The 24,903-nt window shown below is 38.7% G+C and overlaps 1 protein-coding gene across 10 annotated transcripts in view; it reads right to left on the minus strand.

Moving 5' to 3' along the window:
* The window catches only part of ankrd44 (ankyrin repeat domain 44), a 170,884-nt gene that overhangs the window by 84,689 nt on the left and 61,292 nt on the right, over positions 1 to 24,903 (minus strand). For 5 of the 10 annotated variants that reach the window (XM_055637804.1, XM_055637798.1, XM_055637800.1 and 2 more), the window contains exons 5-13: positions 22,850 to 23,050; positions 16,695 to 16,782; positions 12,037 to 12,179; positions 11,716 to 11,823; positions 10,674 to 10,886; positions 9,889 to 9,967; positions 2,063 to 2,177; positions 1,118 to 1,200; positions 293 to 410 (exon numbers count right to left, since the gene is read on the minus strand). In XM_055637804.1, the coding sequence (XP_055493779.1) occupies positions 293 to 410; positions 1,118 to 1,200; positions 2,063 to 2,177; positions 9,889 to 9,967; positions 10,674 to 10,886; positions 11,716 to 11,823; positions 12,037 to 12,179; positions 16,695 to 16,782; positions 22,850 to 23,050 (1,148 nt within the window). The remainder of the gene's footprint in view (positions 1 to 292; positions 411 to 1,117; positions 1,201 to 2,062; positions 2,178 to 9,888; positions 9,968 to 10,673; positions 10,887 to 11,715; positions 11,824 to 12,036; positions 12,180 to 16,694; positions 16,783 to 22,849; positions 23,051 to 24,903) is intronic. The other 5 variants (XM_055637805.1, XM_055637802.1, XM_055637803.1 and 2 more) reach the window with 3 other exon arrangements.

Raw genomic sequence — 24,903 nt, forward strand, 5'->3', positions numbered from 1 at the left:
CTGTAAAAAGTATATAGAATATAAACTAATTATGTTTTTCCCTTTTTATTTTGTTGGCTTTGAGAAGTCTGAAGTATGAGTTGTTACTCAGCAAGCCTGAAGACAGTAGATTCCAGGAAGCTCCTAAAGCTGACATCTGCCAGAAATCCCAATGGTAGTGAAGACCACACCAGAGGAATTACTTGATCTTTGGAGCTGGTGATGAATGCTGTCACTTTGCCACTGGCATTACATTCAAATTTGGACTAAATAATACTTGAACAACTAAAGCTTGCTTAAAAAATGAACTCACCCTCCTGCAGCTGCAGCATGAAGACAAGTCCTTCCAAAATTATCAGGTGTGTCTACTTCAAAGCCTGCAGACAGCACGTGCTCATTACAAAACGATGACACTATGCTATATTTTTGTCCTAATTGACCGCAAAGATTATTGTAAAGACAGAAATTAGTTAGTATAAGAATCATTTCACAAATTGCCAAGAAGTGCTTTACTTAGAAACTGTTCAATTGGCTAATATGTCCTTACAAAATACTGAGTTACTATGGGAAATAGAAGAGTAAAGTAGAAATTTTTGTTAGTACTATTAATTTCTACTCAATTCTATTTACATAGATGTAAATACAAATATTTTTGAAGCAAGAAAACATCATTTTTATCCTATAAGAAGTAACAAATGTAAAAACTAAATGTTGAGCTATTTTGAGTTTTCTGAATACAATTGGAAGGAACAGCTGTCAACGTGATCATTTTTACACGAGGAATAACAGATTAATAAATTGTTGTTTGAAAATATAAAGTTTTAAATTAACCAGGAGTCTCATTCAAATGTTGTTTTACAGAATTGTGAGGAAACTTGCAATTATAACAATGAGTATTTAGCACTGTCAACCTTTGCCAAGAAAAACAAGTCAACCCATTGATATCTAAACAATTCAGGATACTGCAGCTGTTGAAATATAACCACTCAGGAAAGCCTTATGCTGTGCTAAATTACATTTTTTTAATGAGTAGGAGAGAACAGAAGAGCACAGGAAGTTATTGAGCAATTGGCCAAAAGGCACAAACTACAATGGTTCAGGGAACTAAGTGATTCAATATTATTGTTAATATACTTGCCTGAGGACAGTAACTTCCTGCAGCAATTTGCATGTGCATTTAATGCAGCCAAGTGCAAAGGAAACATACCATGAATGCCACGTCTAAAAAAAAATCATAACATATGACAAGTTTTTGACTCCAATTTATATTACTACACAAATACATTTGTTAAATTCACACATTAATATTGCAATTTTCAAAGAAATCTATATAATTGAGCAATAACATTTTCTGAAGCAAAACATTAAATGTTCAAAATCATTATACTTAAGATAAAAGTAAATGTATACTTTCCATATTCATTAATAATAGAAACTATTCAAATATGTTACTATCTTTCAGTTTCACTAAAGCCAAATTTTGTGAGTGAAGAATTATTCAATATTTAGTCACTACCCACCCAATCATCTCACTAAACGTGGAAGATTGCTAAAGAAAATATTGTATCGGTATATCAAAGCAAAATACAGCAAATTAAAGATATCTGAAATAAAAACAGAAAATGCAAATCATGCAGCATCCGCAGAGAAACTGCTAATGTTTTAGGTTAATGATCTGTCATCAGAAAGAGACTGAAGCAGAAAAAAGACTAGCTGGGATGTGGTGATAGTAAAGGGAGCAAACTAAAATTGATTATTTAATGACAAAGGGCATGTAATCTCCTTCAGCAACTACCTACAATGCAAATCCATTGAACTCACTTCTGATATAGTGAACAAATCAGATAGTACAAAATAACCAGACAATAAATTTCAAATATCAAACAAATTTGAAATATTTGGTAATGCTGTGAACACAGAAAACGGTGCCAATCTTTTAAATTGAGATTACAGCAGATCTATATGGCAAGCTAACAAATACTAAAGAAACAATAGCTTTCAGTTTCTTTGAAGAAATTGCTTTTTGAAAGAAATGAAATATAGTCAGATTTGTGCAAAACATGCTCCTTCTTTGGAAACTTACTGTGCCATTTCAGCTCCACTGGTTATCAAGGTATTAATAAGAAGTTCATGTCCATATCTAGCCGCCACATGCAATGGTGTATTGCCATCTTTATCAACACAGTCGATTTCGCTACCTTGAAGAAAATTGTTATACGCCATTTTAAAAGATGGCTTAATTACAGATTCCATTTAAAAAATATTTTTACACCATATCTTGAGAAAGATTGAACAAGTATGAACGTTTCCATGTAGTAATGATTAGTTGTCTACATTTCCCATCTCAACTGCCGTTTGCCCACTTCTAGGCATTGTTCTCGCAAACATAATCCTCATTGGACTTTACAATTCTAGATTAATTAGAATTGATACACTGTGAAGTATCAACTCCTATAGCCCTAAACCTACCAAACCATTGATTTTTCTTCCAATGCATCAACTTAAAGTATTTATTCTTTTTTCCAAATTCCTTCAAAATCTTTCATTTCTAGCAGGCATCTTTAAAAAAAAATTCTTGCATTATATCCCACAATGCCAATAAATGTCGACCTTGCCAAAATAACTCCAGTCTCAATGAATGACTGCATAATAAAAATCTGGCTGTCACTGGTGCACCTACATTCAGCATAACCTAGATTCACAATTTGTTCAATTCTCAAAGGGTTTAAGCTTCTTCCTTCAATCTTTTTAGCAGCCTAACCTAATCTTTTCTCCATTCTTCTACTCGCCTTTTAACATTGAAACCAAAAATGCGGGAAAAACTTACAGGTCAGACAGCATTTGTAAAAGGAAAAGCAATCAACATTTCAAGTTTGTGGCCTTTCTTCCTCCAAATTCTGCAGCTTTTTAGGATTTAGCTTTTTTTATTTCTAGTTTCAATTCCTTGGACATTACTATGATAACCACAGTAATTAAGATAAACAGGTTATTTATTTTCAAGCCTCTGGTCTCTTTATTCCAAAGCTGTTCTGAGCAACAAATATTATACCTCTCTTTTCTATTCCAAAAAAACCCTCCATTCACCAACTCCTATGCAGCATAATTGATAAACAATTCAACTTGTACTTCATGTTCCAGTCATGATCCTAACTTGAAGGTGATGAATTTATGATGATTATTAAGCAGACCTTCTAAAACATATGACAATTAATATCGTGTCATTGCAATTGACTAGTAATAAATCAGTCAAAAGATAATATTGGTGATGAACGTTTCATTCAAATACATTCTAATTTTGCATTATTTTAAAAACACCACGTTAAACTACAGGAAGAGAAAATAATAATAATAATAATTGGGTGCATATCACCCAATTTTCTTATTATCCCCTGGTCCAAGAGGAATCTTGAAGGTGCCATCATAATATCAACAATTCATGAAGCTTTCCAAGCCTTTGAATTTAATATAAAACTTTAAGAGATGGCATTCACATTTTCCTACTTGTTTGGGTCGTCATATCAAAGATACCCTGGCCTATTGCCGCAATGCAGACTGTAGATGTTACACTGATGTGCAGCGACTGTTTATGATCAACATTTTGCCAAAGAAGTGTAAACTTGTTATTTAATAACCAGGGATGCTTTCAGATATTTATGGGTGAAAAACATGAATCGCATAATAGACAACTACTTCATATTTTTTAAAAAACACTCTATGATGTAGTTTTAAATACATTAATTCATGTAAAAAAAATTCTATGCAATAGTTTACTTTCCTTATGCAGCCAACTATTTGTCATTGTATTGTTAGAATGTGGATAAATGACAATTTACTGAATTGATCTTTTACGTATCAGTTTATGCATACAAACACAAATTATATCTTAATTTGTATTTGTATCTACCTCCGCTACATCGACGACTGCTTTGGTGCCACCTCCTGCACCCGCACACAACTGACTGACTTCATCCACTTCACCACTAACTTCCATCCGGCACTCAAATACACCTGGACCATCTCCGACACTTCCCTACCATTCCTTGACCTCACTATCTCCATTGCAGGTGATAGACTTCTGACCGACATACACTATAAACCCACTGACTCCCATGGCTATCTGGACTACACTTCTTCCCACCCTGCTTCCTGTAAGGACTCCATCCCCTACTCCCAATTCCTCCGTCTACGCCGCATCTGCTCCACGGATGAGGCGTTCCACACCAGGACATCTGAAATGTCCTCATTATTCAGGGAACGGGGGTTCCCCTCCTCCACCATAAATGAGGCTCGCACCAGGGTCTCTTCCATACCCCGCAACACTCCTCTCTCTCCCCATCCCCGCACTCGCAACAAGGGCCGAGTCCCCCTAGTCCTCACCTTTCACCCCACCAGCCGTCACATACAAAAAGTAATCCTCCGTCAGTTTCGCCACCTCCAACGTGACCCCACCACTCGCCACATCTTCCCATCTCCCCCCATATCTGCCTTCCGCAAAGACCGCTCCCTCCATAACTCCCTTGTCAATTCTTCCCTTCCCTCTCGGTCCACCCCCTCCCCGGGCACTTTCCCTTGCAACCGCAAGAGATGCAACACTTGTCCCTTTACCTCCCCCCTCGACTCCGTTCAAGAACCCAAGCAATCGTTCCAGGTGCGACAGAGGTTTACCTGCATCTCTTCCAACCTCATCTATTGCGTCCGCTGCTCTAGATGTCAGCAGATCTATATCGGTGAGACCAAGCGGAGGTTGGGCGATCGTTTCACCGAACACCTCCGCTCGGTCCGCAATAACCAAGCTGACCTCCCGGTGGCTCAGCACTTCAACTCCTCCTCCCACTCCGTCTCCGACCTCTCTGTCCTGGGTCTCCTCCATGGCCACAGCGAGCAGCACCGGAAATTGGAGGAACAGCACCTCATATTCCGTTTGGGGAGTCTGCACCCCGGGGGCATGAACATCGAATTCTCCCAATTTTGTTAGTCCTTGCTGTCTCTCCCCTTCCTCAGTCCCCCTGCTGTCTCCTCCCATCCCCCAGCCTTCGGGCTCCTCCTCCTTTTCCCTTTCTTGTCCCCACCCACCCCCGCCCCCCCGATCAGTCTGAAGAAGGGTTTCGGCCCGAAACGTTGCCTATTTCCTTCGCTCCATAGATGCTGCTGCACCCGCTGAGTTTCTCCAGCTTTTTTGTGTAACCCCAAATTATATCTTAGATTGGCATCTAGTTTTCATAATCACTTGATTGGTTACATTGTATTTCAAAATTCACTTATTTTGGATTTTTAGATTATTAGATCTCGCCAATATAGTCAGAATTTACCAGTTATTGTAACCTTCCAAGCTATAAATAAAATAAAATTGGCAAATTATTGGATTTATACAGGAGAAAGTAAACTATTTTCATTTACTTAAATTGTTTTATGCTTTAAATAATAAATTGCAACATGCTAACGTAAAATATCACAATGAACTACAAGTTACTGGCCTAGAATTTCCAGCTCACTGTTGACCTCTGTGTAGAGTACAAACCTAACTTCTCCAGATCCATCAGTGTTACTTCCTGCCTGAAACCACCCTATCCCTTATCAATAAGATTCTGCAATGCAATCAGCCCTTGCATGTTGCATACTATCTCAAAGGCAGGAGGTGGGAGTTGGAAAAGTAGTTCAATGTTCAAAGCCATAGCCAAGAAAAGGATTGTGGAGAATTCCCAGCAAATTTGGGGTATCTATACATGAACACGAAGTGTTGGTAGTTCTGTGCAGAACTCCAAGCATTTAATTGTAAACAGTAGGACTTAAAGTTTACTTCAAAAACAGCAATGAAGCTACAATGGAAATAAGCTTAGATCTTGTTTAAAGTGCTTAGAATTTGAAAACCTTTTATGGAATTACCATGAACTGAATACAAGGAACATCTACATACCACTCAACTGAAACCACAACATGGTCATGTATGTCACAGGGAGATACATTTATTAATATGAATTCATTATAATCCAAAATATTAAAACATAAATCAACATGTGCTTTTGAAAATTATCTTTGGAACCCTGAAGAATAGCATTCCCAATAATCACTGGTTGAAAGACAGATTGGCAGCGCACTATCCCTTGGTATAGAGTTTTCAGACAAGACTGAGGGAGGAGTAAACGCGAGCAGGTATTTCATTACTTCAGTATTGCGGGAAGATACCTTAGAAGGCTTCACAAATGTAGCTATACGAGTATAAATTAGAAACAAAAGAGTATTTTCACTTGCTACTCGTATATGGCAAATCTCCCAACAGCATAGATGAAGGATCACGGCCAGAAACATCCAACGTCAAGAAGATCCTTTGTGAAGGTGAACACTTAGAAAGCATCCATCAACAGGATAAAGAGGGACAGATACATAGGTAGCTATCAGAGAGATGCAATCAAAATGAAGTCATTATACAGGGAAGTTTCCACTTCCCAAATGTTAACTGGAACGGTCTTAGCATTAAAGCCTCAGAGGAAGCGGAATCTTTGAGGCAGAAGATCTTTTGACAAAGTAAGTAAAATATTTTACCTTGGGACATTTACTGCTCAAGGGAAGGGATAATGGCCATAATTCTACATATTTCAAAGTGGCTAGAGAAAAGGATAGGAATGGACCAGGAACTATAGTCTGAAATTGAAGGAAGTCAAATTTCTTTAACATAGGGGGGAGTAGATTAAGAGTATCTAATTCAATGGCAAGCATTCAAAGCAGAAATAGTAAGAGTTTGCTAAGATGTTCCTATAAGGGTGAAAGACAGGCAAAACAAGTGTAGGGAACCTTAGATGCCGATGGATATTGAAGGATGGGGAGAGAGAAAAAAAAGAAGAAATTGACAGGTAAGGAACAAATGAAGGCCTTCAAGACTCTAGGGAGAGGCTTGGTAAAGGAAATTGAAAAAGGCTAAGAGGGATCGTGAAATATCACTAGCCGATGAGGTCACGGTCAGTCAGATGGCATTCTACAAGTATATTAAAAGTAAACGAATAACTGGAAAAAAATCATAAGGAACAGCATCATGGGTAATCTGTGGGTGGAGTCTGAAGGTATAGATGTGGTCCTCAATGAATACTTTTTGTTGGTACTCATAAAGGAAATAAACTGTGTTGGAGAAATTATTGAAGGGTCAGATGAAAGTCGAGAAAAATCCATGAATAAAAAGGAGATATTCTTTATCATAGTGACTTAAAAGTGGATAAATCACCATCACCAGATTTATCCCAGGCCTCCATAAGAGGTATGGGAAGAGATTGCTGGGACTCTGCCTGAGATTTTTAAATCTTTGCTAAACAAGCCAGGCACCAGATAACTAGAGGACTGCACACAAGGGATCTCTTTTCACGAAAGGCAGCAGGAAAAAAGTCTGGTAACTATAGACCTGTAAGTGTAAATCACTGGCGGGGATGATCCTGGAAAAAATTCCTAAGGAGAAATGAATGATCACTACGAAAAGCAGAGACAGCCAACATTTGTCAAAGTCACATCGCTGTCTGACAATTTAATTGAATTATTTGAAAAGGTAATAAAATGTAATGATGAGGACAGGGCAGTAGATACAATTTAATTGGACTTTATAAGGCCTTTGACAAGATACCACATGGAAGACCGGTTCAAAACTTTAGGTCCCATAGTATCGAAGGCAAGTCGTCAGAATGGATCCAAAACTGGCTTCACAATTTAGGGCAGCACAGTGGCACCGCGGTAGGATTGCTGCCTCACGGCACCAGAGACCTAGGCTCAATCCTGACTATGGGTGCTGTCTGTACAGAGCTTGTACTTTCTCTCTGGGACACTGTGGGTTTTCTCCGAGTGCTCCGATTTCTTCCCATACTCGAAAGACCTACTGGTTTGTAGGTACATTGGCTTCCGTAAAATTGTGACTTGTCCCTAGTGTGTAGGATACTGCTACTGTACTGGTTGATTGCTGGTCAGCATGGACTTAGTGGGCTGAAGGGCCTGTCCACACTGTATCTCTACAGTCTAATTAGGAGATGGGCACTGGGATCCTTGTTGTTTGTAATGAACATGAAAGACCTGGATATGGATATGAGAGGCATAATTCGTAAGTTTGCAGATGGCACGAAGACTGTAGCAGTTGTTGATAGTGTGCAAGATATTCTTCAGCTGCAGAAATGGATCAATGCATTGAAGTGAGCAGAAAAATGGCCAATGGAGATTAATCCAGTCAAGTGTGGTGATGCATTTTGGGAGTACTGATGAGGCGAGAACATACACCATGAATGGGATGGTCGTAGTGGGTATTATTAAGGAACACAGGGACCTTTCAGTACAAGTCAACAGATCGTTGAAGATGGCAACACAGATAGAAAATGTGGTTAGGAAGGCATATGAGCTACTTGCCCTCATTAGTCATGCAATTGAAAATAGAAGAAGGGAGGCTATGTCCTAGCCTTGGTTAAACTTCAGCTGGAGTTCTGCATGCAGCTCCAGTCACCACAGGTACAGGAAGGATATGATAACACGAGAGAAGGTTTAGAGGAGATTCACCAGGATATTTTTTGAGATGGAGTTGGAGTTATCCGGTTTTTTGCCTCCCCCAGGAGATCACGAGGTTCTTGGGGTGGAGAGGGGTGATAGCGGTATAAAGGGGAGGGTAGTGTCTTGTGTTCTGTGTCTTGTGTCTACTGTTTGTGGGTAAGAGTGTCTGTTTAGTGTTCAGCCATGAGCGAATGGCGGTGCGGGCTCGATGGACCTGGTGGTCTGCTCTCGCACCTACTTTCTATGTTTCTATGTTTCTATGAGTAGTTAAGTTATGAGGAGAAAAACTATACAGAAGGAGTTAAGAGGGGACATGATTGAGGTATATAAAATTATGAGGGATTTTGGTAGGGAAAAAAATGCAGGTAACCTTTTCCCATTTCAGGAATTGATAAAGCAAGAGGTCATAGGTTTAAGGTAAGGAAGGGGGAGATTTACAAGGGGATAATTATCATCCAGAGAATGATTAGTACCTGGAATGCTTCGCCTAAAGGTGTGGTTGAAGCCAAATCGCAGGCAGCATTTAAGAAGTGTCCTGGTGAGCATTTCTATCACTTAGGCATAGGCGGCTCTGGGCTAGATGATGCTAAGCAGAAGTATAAAAACATTGCCACATTTCTGGTGAAAGTACTCTCATAATGCAGTTAAAGAAGGAACACAAAGGTTTAGACCAGAAATCAAACAAAAGAATCAGGACCCATTTCAAAGTCAGAATTGTCAGTGATTTGCACTTTGTTCATGTTCCGCTGGATGTCAAGGGCCACAAGTATGGAAGCGGCCCTAGCAGGTTGCTGCAATGCAGACTGTAGACGGTACACACTGCAGCAGGGGATACTTAGTTTGTAAATGGAATGCCAATTAAGCAGACAGATATGTCCTGAGTAATAATACTCATTCAGCTTAATTAAAGCTGTACTCATCCTGACGACTGGATTTATTTGCACTGAAGACACGAGGAACTGCAGATGCCGGAATCTGAGCAAAAAAAAAAGAAATTGCTGGAAGAACTCAGCATCTGTGGAGGCAAAGAGATGGTCAATGCTTCATGTCAATAAACTGCATCAGGACTGAGGGTACGGTGGGAAGATGTGAGATCTTCCAAAAGTTTGTTTTTATATCTTTGCACTATTGACTGTGTCTAGTAGATGAAAGATTCCCATCTTTCTGTTTTAAGGTCGCCACCCAGTTAGTTGCTTTGTGTTTGTAAATTAAAGCACCATTTTGTTCCATTTTCAACAATTGAAAGTATGAACAGTTTCCATATTCAAATTGGATTTTAGTACGAGCAGAGTACATAGTTTCCATATTCAAATCTGAATTGCAGCCTTGGGAACTTAATCATGCAAAAACAGCTTTTAAAATCTTTAAATACATTCTCGTCAAATAATTATTTCAACTTACCATTTTGAATGAGCGTTTGTGATCGTGTAAATCGGCCATGGATAGCAGTCATGTGCAGTGGATTCTTGCCGTCTTTACTCTAAAAATGTTTTTCAAATTGTGATAGTCACTTGACTATTATCTTGGATTACATAAATCAAACCATAAACCTTCACAAAACAGTCACATCGTTTTACTTTTCTTTAATGGAAGTATTATTCAAAACAGAAAGTGTGCAGCTGAAGCTAGGGAGCTAACCACAATTCCTTAAGTGCCCTTGCTTAGCCACAACATTTGCTTCTTCTTTAGAAGCTACAAATTCAGGTTGGCAGATCACTATTTGTCTTACAAGATGTTAGCTTTTTCACAGTCCAAAGAAAACATTACATGCACTGCCTGCAAATATGTGGAGGCAGTTTCTTCGCTAGCCTTCAAGATGAAATTAGGGGAATATATGACGAGGAAAATCTTACAAGCCCACGAGAGACAAAGTATTGGAACTAGCAAATGGTTCAGGTAGATAGCCGACTCAGACAAGATGGGCCAAATATTCTCTTTTTAGGCTGCAAACATTTAACAATTCTCCAATCCTGATGCTTAGGGGTGAAGAATGAAGCAAAAGAGCTTCCATATTGACCGACAGTCAATATGGAGAACCTCTATTGGTACTAATGCAAATAGATGAAAGGATGTACTTATTTTTTTAAAGATACAAATGTTGCAATTAAAAGAAAAATATGTGGATTATCATTTACCGTTCATAAAATTTATTTTTTACAATTAAAAAAATGTAGGAAAAGTTGTACCTGGACATTGACATCGACTCCATTATTTACTAATAGTTCAAGACATGAAGCACCATGGGTTGAAGCAGCAGCAAAGTGCAGAGGAGTAAATCCCTTGTTGTTGGGCTGATTCACATTCGCACCATAATCAATAAGTTCATTGACAACCACATCTTGTCCATTGTAACATGCAATATGGAGTGCCGTATTGCCATAGGCATTCGGTTCATCAATCTGAAGAAATAAATTTTGTGCAATTCTAATGCAGAAAACAAACTCATTTAGCATTAAATGTTTGAAACTGCTGATAACACAATCCTTCATCCTTATTTTTTGAATGTCAAACTGACATTAATATTATACAGAAAATAAAACTGTAAGACATTAAAACATGACACAGTCCAAAAGTAAACCATTTATACCTATTCTCCACTACACCTGTTTATTATACAGTATATCCCACATGAATCAGGGCTTGCAATCTCACATTTTAAATAAAGAGCATCTTTGAAAGCAAAACCTGGAAATTTATATGGAAAAACAGAAATTGTGTTTAATTCCTTTTTTGCCAAAAGTAATTCCATGTGATTTAATTTAATTCTGCATCTCAAATTTCTGGACAGTGATTTGAAATTCTGGAAGAACTAAACTTCCCATTACCCAAACAGCCTCAATTAAAATTTATTTTTCTTCATAAAACTTTTCACTCAGGAATAGTTCTTCATTATGTTCTATTGTAATACTTAATTAAAAACTTTTTAGAACTCCTACCCTTGCCACTTGTGTATTGTCAGCCACCTCAGCTCAAACATTATTAATTCTGGATTTGACTATTCCAATACATTCCTGATTAGCTGCCTTCATTCTAGTTACCAAAAATTGAGATCTTCTGTCGATATCCTAATTTGTAACAAGACACATTCTCCCCTAACCCTTATATCAGTTATTTTTAACACCTCTATCGTGATAATCTTCCCTACTAATCTTCTCCACCCCTAAAATCCTTCAAGATATTTGCACTCTTCTAATTCTGATTTAAACTTGAAACTACTGGCTCGTGTACCTTGTGTGTGAGCTGGAATTTCTTTCCCAAACCTCTTTCCTTCCCAATTTCCCTTTGCGGTTTTAAGATTCTCCTGAAAGCTATTTGACCAAGCTTTTGATCATCTGCCTTAACATAGAGATTGGAATAATTATTTTGTTTGAATAACATTTTAGTGAACTGTAATAAGATGTTCTTCTGCATTAAGACCATTATATAAATGGATGTTGTGGTTGGTATGTTGTTGCTATGCACCTGTTAGCCTCTTATCTATACGAGTACTTCAAGAAAAAAAATATATACACTTTCGCTCTATTCGTCTTCCAAGCAAAGAACACTTACCTCCACAGCAAGATTGATCAGAAGTTTTACCACATTAATCTGTCCATTAGATGCAGCTGCATGCAATGGTGTATAGCCTTTCTTGTCCTTACAAGTAACTTCAGCTCCATGATTCAACAGCAAAGAAACTACTTCAACATGACCTATAGTACAAAATTTCACATTTTACACGGATTGAAATACATAACATTTTCATGTTGTTTTATGGAATGAATGCTCAACAACATTCACTGTATCCTTAACATCTATTTCTAGATTTACAGTGCCCTCCATAATGTTTGGGATAAAGACCAATCATTTATTTATTTGCCTCTGTACTCCACAATTTGAGGTTTGTAATAGAAAAAAATCACATGTAGTTAAAGTGCACATTGTCAGATTTTAATAAAGGCCATTTTTATACATTTTGGTTTTACCATGTGGAAATTACAGCTGTGTTTATACATCGTCATGCCATTTCAGGGCACCATAATGTTTGGGACACAGCAATGTCATGTAGATGAAAGTAGTCATGTTTAGCGTTTTGTTGTATATCCATTGCATACAATGGCTGCTTGAAGTCTGCGACTCATGGACATCACCAGTCTGCCAGCCATCTTTAGCTTATGCTTGTATTGGGGGCTATTCCCCCTCAATTTTCTCTTCAGCATATAAAAAGCATACTCAATTCGGTTCAGCTCATTAAGTTGCTACCGATTCTTAATACAAATATTCCATCAATCCTATTCCCCTGCTCTGTCCATATGGCTGTAAATTATTCCCTCAAGTCTGAGGCATTTATTGATTTTATCCCTCAAGGCAAGTAATTCCAAATCCTAACAATTCTAGATTCTAACAATCCTAACAATAGAATTATAAACAAAAAATATTTTTCTCTTATCCTCTTTGCAGCTTTTGTCCCAATTTTTTAAAACCTGTCTCCTTGGTGCAGAACAGTCCATTTAGCATGTTTAAATATGTCATGATTATGTACACTGCCAGCAAACCTCCCCTTAACTTTCTTTGCTCCAAAAAAGAACAACACAGCTTCTCTTCTTCATCCTTGAAGCTGACAATAGTCTCCCTTGTAACTCATCTGTACAATTTCCATGACCTCGAGTACATGACTACAATCCTCTCGTTGTGAGCTACTCGATGCTTCATACAGGTTCAACATAATATTCCTAAACTTTTTGTACTCTACACCAAATCTCAAGATCCCAATGCATTACCAATCATTCTTGGACCATGCCCTGCCACTTTGTTTTATGCATTTATACATCCAGACCATGTTCCTGCACATCCTTTTGAACTTTCATTTAGTCGATACAGTCTCTCCCAATTTTTCTACCAAAACGTAATCATTTCACATTACAATCACTCTGCAACTTACTAAGGGTTACATTCCGTAAACCTTTACGCGTGTCAGAATGTACACAAGGTGTACACAGAGGCGTAGTAGTAGAGTTGCTGCCTAACAATGCTGGAGACCTGGGCTCAAGCCTGACTACGAGTGCTACCTGTAATCACGTGAGTTTTCTCCTGGTGCTCCAGTTTCCGCCCACATTCCAAAGACATGCAGGATCGTAGGTTAATTAGCACCTGTAATATTGTCCCTAGTGTGTAGGATAGAACTAATGTACGAGTGATTGCTGGTTGCTGCAGTCTCGGTGGGCCGAAGGGCCTGTTTCTATGCTGTATCTCGAAACCAAACTAAAAGGTCAGAGTCATCTTAAAACTATGTAGAAACAAAGAACTGCAGATGCTGTTTAATACACAAAACGACACAAAGTGCTGGAGTAAATCAGCAGGTCAGGCAGCACCTCTGTAGATCATGGATATCCACGTTCTCCAGAGGTGCTGCCCGACCTGCTGAATTAGTCGGCACCAGCGAGCCCTTCTTCACCAGCTGCCACACCGTCCGGTTGACGCGGCTCATGTTGTAGACCCAGGCCGACAGCACTTTCTTCAGGTCGCCGCTACCGACTAAATGCTCTCGGTAGGTATGTTACAAAACTTACCTTCAGCGACGCTGCAGTTCTGTCACTGGCCGTGTGCGCGACTTTGGCGCCTTTGAGGAGGGGGGGCGGGATTAAAATGCCGTTTTCTCCTGCCTGTCCGAGATAGCGTGTTAGCGTGTGTCCAGCGCCCACTGTGAGTCCCAAACGCACCGCCATCGCAACACCCCGCAGCTCCAGCCCCTTCCCCTCTGGTCCCCCTTGCTGGCTCCTGCCCCCCCCGTGATACACCCCTCTCCCCTATGGCTCTTCCCCCGTCTTTTCTCCGAGCTCACCCCCCCTGGGGGAGGGGGAGAAGGGAAAGGCAAGGGAGGGTGAAGAGGAGGGAAGAGAGAGTGCAAGGCATGAGGGGAAATGAGCCGCGCCTGTGCAGTTGGGGTGATGGGTGAGTGGTGAAATATTGAGTTGGGGGACCAAGCCTCCTGTGTGATAGGAACCCAACGGGTCCCATTTAGTTAGTCTAGTTCTTTCTACCAAAGAGCATGACCATTTGCTGCATTGTATTTGTCACTTCTTTGCCCACTCTCCCAACCTGTCCCAAGTCCTTCTGCAAACTTCCCGTTTCCTCAACACTACCTGCTCCTCCACCTTCCTTTGTATCACCAGCAAACTTGGTCATAATGCCATCAATTCCATCATCCAGATCATTAACATATAACGTGAAAAGTAGTGGACCCAACACGAATCCCTGCGGAACACCACTAGTCACCGGCAACCAACCAGAAAAGGCCACTTATTCCACTTTTTGACCTGCCAGTCGGCCAATCTTCAATCCAATGTTTGTATCTTCCCTCTAATACTATAGGCTCCCATCTTGATTAGCACCCTCACGGCCGGCACCTAATCAAAGTCCTCTAGAACCATTCCTGACTTTCGTGATTCTTGAAAGATTACTATTAACACCTCTGCAGTTTTAACAGGTATCTCCTTTAGAACCCTGTGGTGCAGTCCATCTGGTACTGGTCCACCTTCGGACCTTTCAACTTCCCAAGCACCTTCTCCTCAGTGATAGCGACTGCACTCACTTCTGCTTACTGACTCTTGAATTTCTGGCACATCTTCCACTGAGAAAACTGACATAAAAAATGTAATCAGTTCATCTGCCATTTCTTTGTTCTCCATTACTACTTCTCCAGCGTCATTTTCCAATGATCCAATGTCCATTCTTGCCTCTCTTTTACTCTTTATATATCTGAAAAAACTTTTGGTATCCTCTTTTATATCATTGGCTAGCTTACCATCTTTTTTCCCTTTATTGCTTTTTAGTAGCCTTCTGTTGCTTTTAAAAAGCTTCTCAATCTTCTAGCTTCCCACTAATCTTTGCCACATTATACGCCTTCTCTTTTGCTTTTATGCTATCTTTGGCTTCCTTTGTCACCCATGTGCGGTAACCGCATTTTCCCCTTCATATGTTTCATCCTCTTTGGGATGAAAATATCCTGTGTCTTCTGAATTACTCCCAGAAACTCCTGCCATTGCTGTTCCACCATTATTCCTGCTAGGGTCCCCTTCCAATCAACTTTTGCCAGCTCTTCTTTCCTGCCTCTTTACTCAACGGTAATACCGATATATCCGATTTCAGCCTCTCCCTCACAAACTGCAGGCTGAATTCTATCATAGCATGACCACTGCCTCCTAGGAGGTTCCTTCGCCTTAAGCTTCCTAATCAAGTCTTGTTCATTGCACAATACCAAATCCAGAACTGCCTTTTGTTAGTGGGCTCAACCACAAGCTGCTCTAAGAACCCATCCCATAGGCATTCTCCAAATTCCTTCTCTTGGGATGCAGTAGCAATCTGATTTTCCCAATCTACTTGCATGCTGATATCCCCCTCGACCACGGCAACATTGTCTTTCTTACATTCCTTTTCTATTTCTTGATGTACTTTGTACCCTACATCCTGACTACTATTCGGAGGCCTGTATATAACTCCCACCAGAATCTTTTTACCGGTGCCGTTTCTTAGCTCTACTCACATGGATTCTACATTTTCTAATCCAATAACATTCCTTGATAAAGATTGGATGTCATTCCTTACCAACCTAGCCCACCCCACCACCTCTTCTACCTGCCTTTCTTTTTAATAAGATGTGCATCCATGGATATTCAGCTCCCAGCTTTGTTCGTTGTTCATCCAAGATTCTATGATGCCCACAACATCGTACCTGCCAATTTCCAACTGCGCTATAAGCTCATCCAACTTGTTTCATATACTGCATTTAGATAACGTCTGTATTCCCACCCCTCTTCTCAAAATGGTCCCTATGTTGCCTGAAGTTAGACTTGTATCCCTCTCTAAACCTACTGTTCTATTTCTTATTGTGGAAACTTCAATAACCTCTCCTGCACTCTCCTCTTTAACATCGTTTATACTTTTCCAATCTGTTAAAACCACCCCCACTAGTTAGTTCAACAGGTCTAGTTATGCAATTTGTCAGGATCCTAATCTTCTCACACCAATTTCAATGAAAGGGATCAAACAATAAAAATAATTCAGAGAAAAATTACACCTAAAGAAAATTAAAGTGAATGTGTAAATATCTCATAAAAAGGTATTTTTAAAATCTACAACTTTTGATACATTAATACCTTAAATGCACATTAATTATACTAAAGACTGTCTAATATTCAAATGCATATTTTAAGCAAAACATTCCTTACCCTCATAAGCTGCCCAATGCAAGGCCCTTCTGTCCTTCTTATCAAAAGCATTAATATTGGCGCCTTTCGCTAATAAGAGGTTTACCATCTTGTGAAATATGGGAAGGAAAAAACATTTAAAAGTTAAAAATACAAAAGCATTGCATCTCAAATGTTGACTATCACTATGCTTGATATCCTGAAAATATTGTTTTTGAAGTAAAGTGATGTAACATATATCAATTTCCAAAGCAAAAAGAAAATGCTGAAAATAACTCCCTGGAAATGCAAAAAAAAAAAATACACTAAACATGGTAAATAAAAGCTATAAATACTACTGTAAACATATCTGGTATGTGCTCCATGGAAGTCACCTGACAAGGATCGTTAAAATTTCCCCTTTGAAATAGGGTGCACAAGGCAGTGGCATTGAAAATAACACTCAAAATATCAAGCAAAGCCAACATTTTCAATACTTAAGCACAAGAGAATTTCAATTGCGAAATAGGTTTTTATTATTTTAGTAGTGGCATCATATATGACAACTGACAACATGGAAACTGTTGGAAATTATGCTGTACTATTTAAGTGTTGCATTTGTAGCTTTGAATACTCACTTCCAAATCTAATCAAGGCCAAGTTACTCATAAATAATGCAATTCTTTCATCTTTTTCTGTAAATATCCAACAGTGATTGCACTTCTAAAGCAATTCATTAGTTTAACAAATATTTTGATGAATACTGAGATTAACAAAGGTTGGAAATAAATGTTAATATTTATTTTACAACAGAATAGGAAAATGCTCCCTACATCAACCTTCTCTTGATTGAACTGGTGGAGGAGGTTCTAGGTGTTGCCTCATTATGCTTCGGTTTTCAAATGAACAGCATCTCTGTTCCTGCTTTTGGAATGGCAGGCTCACCACAGATCTGTCAGCAGCCAATATTTCAAATCACAACCAGCATATTGCAGATGGAATTAATTATTAGTTAAATATTGTCTGGTAGAATTCATACGAGGAGTTCCTGTGGAATCCCCTTAGGATCAAAAAGAAGCAGAGTAGTAAAGCTGATACCCACGTATGGATTAGGGAGATCATAGATTCCATCTTTGGAAAACAAGTTGATTTCCTCATATGGTGCAGCTGGTGTTATACATTGCTCTTGGCGGTGAAAATTAGAACCAGACAGATCTAACGGATGATCCCTATCCAGCGATTCATTTAGGATTGAAGGAGTTTGATCAGGCAATACCTTGGTCATTATGTCCAGTAGGGTTAGGATTAGTATGAGTTTAGGAAATCAGCATAAAACGGTTAAAAGCCAATCTATGCAGATTTTTTAAATCTGTCCACTTTGCTTTTAGTAAAAATAATTCACCACCATTTTGTACTATCTTCCTACTGCGTAGACTCAGTATTGAAAATTCACCACGTGGACTAAGTAGTACTGGAACTGGAAATATTTAAATGTGGAGTCACTCATTGAGACAGAATTTACTAAATCAGGAAAAGGGTGTTGCCAAGATTTCCCCCTGCTACTGTGCTGTTTGGATTGATGGTAGTAGGCTATCTGAAAATGCTAAATTCTATTGGGAGCTCAGTTCTGCAGCAGGGCCACAGCAGGAATTGAAGCAAAGCAGTTCAAAAGATCCACACACAGGTTTAGTCTGTATCTAACTCACTGTGTTAATCTTCTAAAAATCCTTTAAATGCAGGCTGCTAAATTAGTGGCAGTGCTTAAGAAACTGTCACAAAGTCTCTATTAAATTAATGCCATTTGAAAATTTGGATAAACTCTTAATTCTTTATTTATCAATGATAGACAAACAAAAAACAAGCACTCGCTTTACATCACCTGGGGGGAAAAAAACACGTGTTTCACAGTGCCCTCCATAATGTTTGGGACAAAGACCCGTCATTTATTTATTTGCCTCTGTATTCCACAATTTGAAATTTGTAATAGAAAAAAATCACATGTGGTTAAAGTGCATAGTCAGATTTTAATAAAGGCCATTTTTATACATTTTGGTTTCACCATATAGAAATTACAGCAGTGTTTATACATAGTCCCGCCATTTCAGGGCACCATAATGTTTGGGGGACACCAATGTCATGTAAATGAAAGTAGTCATGTTTAGTATTTTGTTGGATATCATTTGCATGTAATGACTGCTTGAAGGTTTGCATCTTGCAGTGTAGCCTCGGTATTTCTGTTCATGAAGTCTTCTGCGGACAGTGGTCATTGACAAATCAACACCTGACTCCTGAAGAGTGTTTCTGATCTGTCGGACAGGTCTTTGGGGATCTTTCTTTATTATAGAAATAATTCTTCTGTCATCAGCTGTGGAGGTCTTCCTTGGCCTGCCAGTCCCTTTGCGATTACGAAGCTCACCAGTGCTCTATTTCTTCTTAATGATGTTCCAAACAGTTGATTTTGGTAAGCCAAAGGTATGACTGATGTCTCTAAGTTTTATTCTTGTTTCTCAGTCTAATGATGGCTTCTTTGACTTTCATTGGCACAACTTTGGTCCTCATGTTGATAAACAGCAATAAAAGTTTCCAAAGGTGATGGAAAGACTGGAGGAAAGACTAGGTGCTGAGAACTCTCTTATACCTACATTAAGAAGGCATTTAAACACACCCTGAGCAATTACAAACACCTGTGAAGCCATGTGTCCCAAACATTATGGTGCCCTGAAATGGGGATCTATGTATAAACACTGCTTTAATTTCTACATGGTGAAACCAAAATGTATAAAACTCTTTAATAAAATTTGACAATGTGCACTTTAACCACATGTGATCTTTTCTATTACAAATCTCAAATTGTGGAGTACAGAGGCAAATAAATACATGATGGGTCTTTGTCCCAAACATTATGAAGGGCACTGTATTTACCAATTCAAGAACAAATTCTGAGTTTAATTTCTAATTAAATTAGAATACTATTTTGGTAATATTTTTCTTTTTTGCAGATATCCATATAATTAACATTCTTGGATGTTCCCTTATACATTTATGTTGTGGAGTGTCAAACTGTGACAGTTAAGCTCTCTCTTCTTTGAGATAGCCATTGTCTGGCATTTGTGTGGCATGAATATTTACACGTTATCAGTCAATGCCATAATGCCGTTCAGGTCACATTGCATGCAGTCAATAGCTTCATTAACTGCAATTGAAAATGGATGTTGCTCAACCAGTGACCACACTCCCAGCATCAAGCAGTAATTGAAGATGGCTGTCCCTGAAAAAATGAATTGAGCTGAGATAATTAGCCTGCATAAAACTGCAGCAATTTTTCTTTGTGCTACATGGACACCTTGCTTCTGATTTCCCACTGATTAATTTTTATGGGTGTTTCTGAAAGCCAAGCTCAAACATTTTCTTGACATCATAGGCTCTCCAACCTGCAAGGATTTAAAAAAATCCACTACATTAGCCAAACGCGGCCCACCATGCACAAATGGACAAGGTTTGGCGAGTCGAGACCGTGAGTGAATTGAATGGTTTTATTTTGTAACGTGAAAACAACAAATTTACTCGAATCAGTAAGACAGCCAAAAGCACGATGCTACTTCCACAAGTGTGGGGCTACAATGCTACAACACTGTATAAAGCCCCCGAATCTCACCTCCCGCGCCCACGTGATCCGTGCAGCCAATCCGAGGGTTTGACTAACCAGACCCACCACCAGGTGTCGCTACAATGGACAATATCTGCTGAATGAAGTCTAGGTACTCAATAACTTTGTCTTTGATAATAAATTCAACTTCCCCATGACTAATGGTTTGTAGTAGTCTACTTTCTTCCTTTCTTAAAATAAAAAGTGACATTTGCAATTTTCCCATCCAAAGTAGAATTTCTAAACCTAAGGAACTTTACAAAACAATACATCTGAAGCTCACTTCCAAAAGACAAAAATGAATTCATAAGTGAATTTCTAAGACCTCTCTTGAATCCAATTATTCTCCCCATTAGTGTTTTTCTTCATATTAAATCCATGTACCACATTCCAATTGCTTAAAAAATGGATCCCATGTATCACTAACATTTTGTCCTCCCCACTTTGAATAAGATAACATTCATTCAAGAAGTCAGTTATTTCCCCGTGATCTTTTACAGCCTCCCTCGCATACCACCATTTTTGGATGAATAATGGGTTCAAGGGGGAGATGAATAATCTGGCTGAGTGGTGCCAGAACAACAATCTTGCTCTCAATATTAGCAAGACCAAGGAGCCAATTGCTGACTTCAGGAAGGTAAAGCCAAGGGACCATGCAGTTGCCTTTGATGGCAGAAACGCGGTGAGAAAATCAAAATCTTAAAGTTCCTAGGGGTGCACATCTCTCATAGTCTGCATATTGATGCAACCCCAAAAAAAGCCCATCAACCCCTTGACTTCTTCAGATGTTTGAAGAGATTCGGCATGTCGCCGAATACTCACTGGTTCAAACACTTAGGAATGAAGGAGGCTGCGGAAAGTGGCGAAAGTTGCTTGGTCCAGTTGATTGCTTGCTTTGTACCAACATCCTAACTATCAAAGGGATTTACAGGAAGCGCAGCCTAGGGAAAACAGCAAATATCATCAAAGACAACACGCGTTAGTCACGCCCTCTTCTAGCTGCTCCTCTCTGGAGATGATACAGGAGCCCTGACAGAGGAATCCAGGTTTCTGAATAGCTTTCCATCAAACATCAGATTCTTGAACCACTCTGCATAATCCTAACCACAACCCGATCGCAGCATCCTACCACTACAGACTTTGTTCTACCATGGCTGCTTTGCATGCTTTTGATTTTGCACTTTCATGGTCTAGTTTACCTAGAATAATTAATTATTGCATATTTATTATTATTATTATTATTATTGTGTCTGTAGTTTAAAAAAATGTTTTTGTTTCAATCCGATGCATATGACAAATAAATAATTGTTTTCTTAATCTTTCTCTTAATCACTTGCATCTTCTTGTAAGCCTTCTACTAGCTGTCCCTTTGAAGAAAGCTTTTGTATTCCTTTTCTCTGCCTTTTATTTGTATTTTATAGTTTTTAAAAACAAAACATACTGGACTTCCACTATGCAATTCTGCCAGCCTTTATTTTTTACGGGATATCCCTTGCCAATCAAACTTTTTTTTTTTAACTTTAAAACTAGAGCTTTCATATTTTAAGAAAACATTTTGTTCCTTTAAATCTTTAGCAGTGCTAACTTTTCTTTGTTTAAGGTAATCTGAAATACCTTGGAATGTTTTATAATAGTAAGCAAATAAGATATTTCATTTACTTATGAATGATTTGTCAGTCATATCCTTAATCTACAAGATAAACTATTGAGTTAAACGCATACTTGGAATTCATTTTGGAAAGCATTGATATCATACAGCATTATTCTGTGAAAGTATTAACTCAATTTTAATTTTAATTGAATGCCAATCTTGGAGAATTATTTGCTTCTGCAATTGCTGATTTATCAAATGGATAAAAACTGGGAAATTGTGTTATGAATCATAACAAAACACAAAATGTCTATTGTCCAATATAGAATGCAGACATTTTTGGTGAAAGGAGAGATTTATTTGAATGACAGGGGAATATAATTCAAATATCAGTAACGGAAACGTAAAAGCTTAAAATAGTAATATATGAACTTTAACTATTCTACTACCCATCATTTAGCAGCTAGCTAACTTTTGCCTCTTTTTGAATTAGAATCAGATAAAAATCAAGATCAACTTTGATGTACCCAGTACAGACAAATAAATATTAAAATGCAAATTATTTCATGCTGAAATGGTGGATTATATTTTTGCATCCACAATTGATCACGTCATGTGGTTCTAAAATTTGCAAAGGTCTAGTTTAATGCAAAAGATGCACACGTATACATAAAATTAGCACAGGCTACAGGACAATAATAGAGAAATGGATTTCATTCCCATTAGGTGTGGTGTATATGGTGAAGAAACTTAGAATGCCACGACAGATTTAAATGTGTAACGAGATAAGCTTTGATTTGTGACAGCATTAACCTCTCAAACTACATGTTTCTGTCAATACCTTTAAGGATTTTAAGTATTTTAATAGAAATTACTAATTACCAATTAGAAATTAAGCATCAACATTTCCAGCACAAGTCCCAAAATTTGTCTTGCACACATGCAGGATGTTCAACATACCTCTATATGTCCATTGAGTGCAGCATGATGCAAGGCTGTCCTGCCTCCTCTATCAGATACATTGACACTACTAAGCAAAGGAATGATTGCTTCTGCACACTTAATTGCCTTTTTGGCAGCAGCCACATGCAAGGGTGTTTGCCAGTTTTTGTCACGAGCATTGACGTCAGCGGAGTGCTTGATCAAAATTCGAACTGCTTCCTGAAAAATAAATTTAATTTCTTCGATACAATAGTGATTAAAATGTTACAATATAATATTTGTATCTCTTTGTATCTCTTACAGACATACAGACATAGAGTGCGGAAACAGCCACTTCAGCCCACTGAATCCCTGCCACCTATCAATAACCCATTAACACTAAGCCTACATTTAACCCATTCTATTTCCATTCTTCATATTCTCATATATTCAATTGTATGAAATAATTGGTAGTCTCCTGGATTTTCTTTGTTTTCTGAAAAAAATATTCAAACTAATTACCTTCATGTCAAGGTATTTTCAACAAAAGCAAACAAATAGAACGCTATTTGCTATTCAGTTTACAGCACAAACATTGGCTCATCTATGATGGCTTATGCCCTCTACTTACAGGACTTCAATACTTCTGTGATATCTGTTCCCACTGTAACACCCCAAGTACAGCAAAGTGCAAATCCTATGGGCTATGACTGGCAGTTCCAGAAGGAACCATCAGCATTCTCAACATCTCAACTTGTAGGTACGTGCCAGGGTTTGTCGACATGTTTGGAGGGCCAAAATAATTGCAAGATTCGCAAACTTCATTGCTAGTTTTCCCAAGTAGTCTAACTGAGAGAATGTTGTTATGTTAGGGAATTCCCTTTCAGATTTTGTTCTAATCAGAGCAGACACAGCATTTGAAACCCCACGGATTTCATTCCAAATCTGCAGATTGGGGGAAAGAAAAAGGTAAACATTTTTTTATTTTACTTGAGTGATAAGAGTCATACAGCGTAGAAACAGACCCTTTGGCCCAACTTGCCCACACTGACCAACATGTCCCATCTACACTAATCCCACGTGCCTGCGTTTGGTCCATATCCCTCTAAACCTATCGTATCAATAAACCTTAAACCTATGTCCTCTGGTTCTCGATTCCCCTACTCTGGGCAAAAGACTCTTTACGATTAACCAATCTATTCCTCTCATGATTTAGTACACCTCCATAAGATCACCTCTCGTCCTACTGCGCCGAAAGCCTTTTTGACCACCCTATCTACTTGTGACTCTACTTTCAAAGAACTATGTACATGCACTTCCAGATCTCTGGGCTCTACAACACTCATCAGAGCCCTACCATGCATTGTGTTGGTCCTGCCCATATTAGACTTCCCAAATTGCAACAACTCACATTTCTGTGTATTAAATTCATCAACCATTCCTCAGCCCACCTGCCGAACCGATCCTGTTGCAATTTTTGACAATCATTTTCAGTATTTCCAATACCACCCACTTTTGAGACATCCACAAATTTCCCAATCATGTCATGCACGTTCTCACCCAAATCATTCATATGGATGACAAACAGCAATGGGCCCAGCACACCACAAATCACAGACCTCCAGTCTGAAAAACAACCTTCCACCATCACCCTCTGCTTCATGAAGCTAAATTTTCTATCCATTCAGTTATCTCGCCTTGGATCCCATGCGATCTAACCTTCCAGAGCAGCCTACCAAGCAGAACCTTGTCGAATGCCTTGCTGAAATCCATATATACATCTGCAGGTCTTCATTAACCTTTTTGTTCACATCTTCGTAAAACTCAAATTCGTGAGATACAACTTCCCAATTACAAAACCATGCTGAATATCCCTCATCAGGCCTTTTACATCTAAATGCATATATATCCATCTAGTAACTTTCTGACTACAGTTGTTAGGCTCATGGGCCAGTAATTCCCAGGCTTTTCCCTGCAGCTCTTCTTGAATAGAGGCACAACATTTGCCACCCTGCAGTCTTCCAGCACCTCACCCTTATTTAATGACAACTCATAAATCACAGCCAGGGCACCTACAATTTCCTCTCTAACTT

This window comes from Leucoraja erinacea, chromosome 7 (assembly GCF_028641065.1).
Source record: "Leucoraja erinacea ecotype New England chromosome 7, Leri_hhj_1, whole genome shotgun sequence".
NCBI classification, from domain to species: domain Eukaryota; kingdom Metazoa; phylum Chordata; class Chondrichthyes; order Rajiformes; family Rajidae; genus Leucoraja; species Leucoraja erinaceus.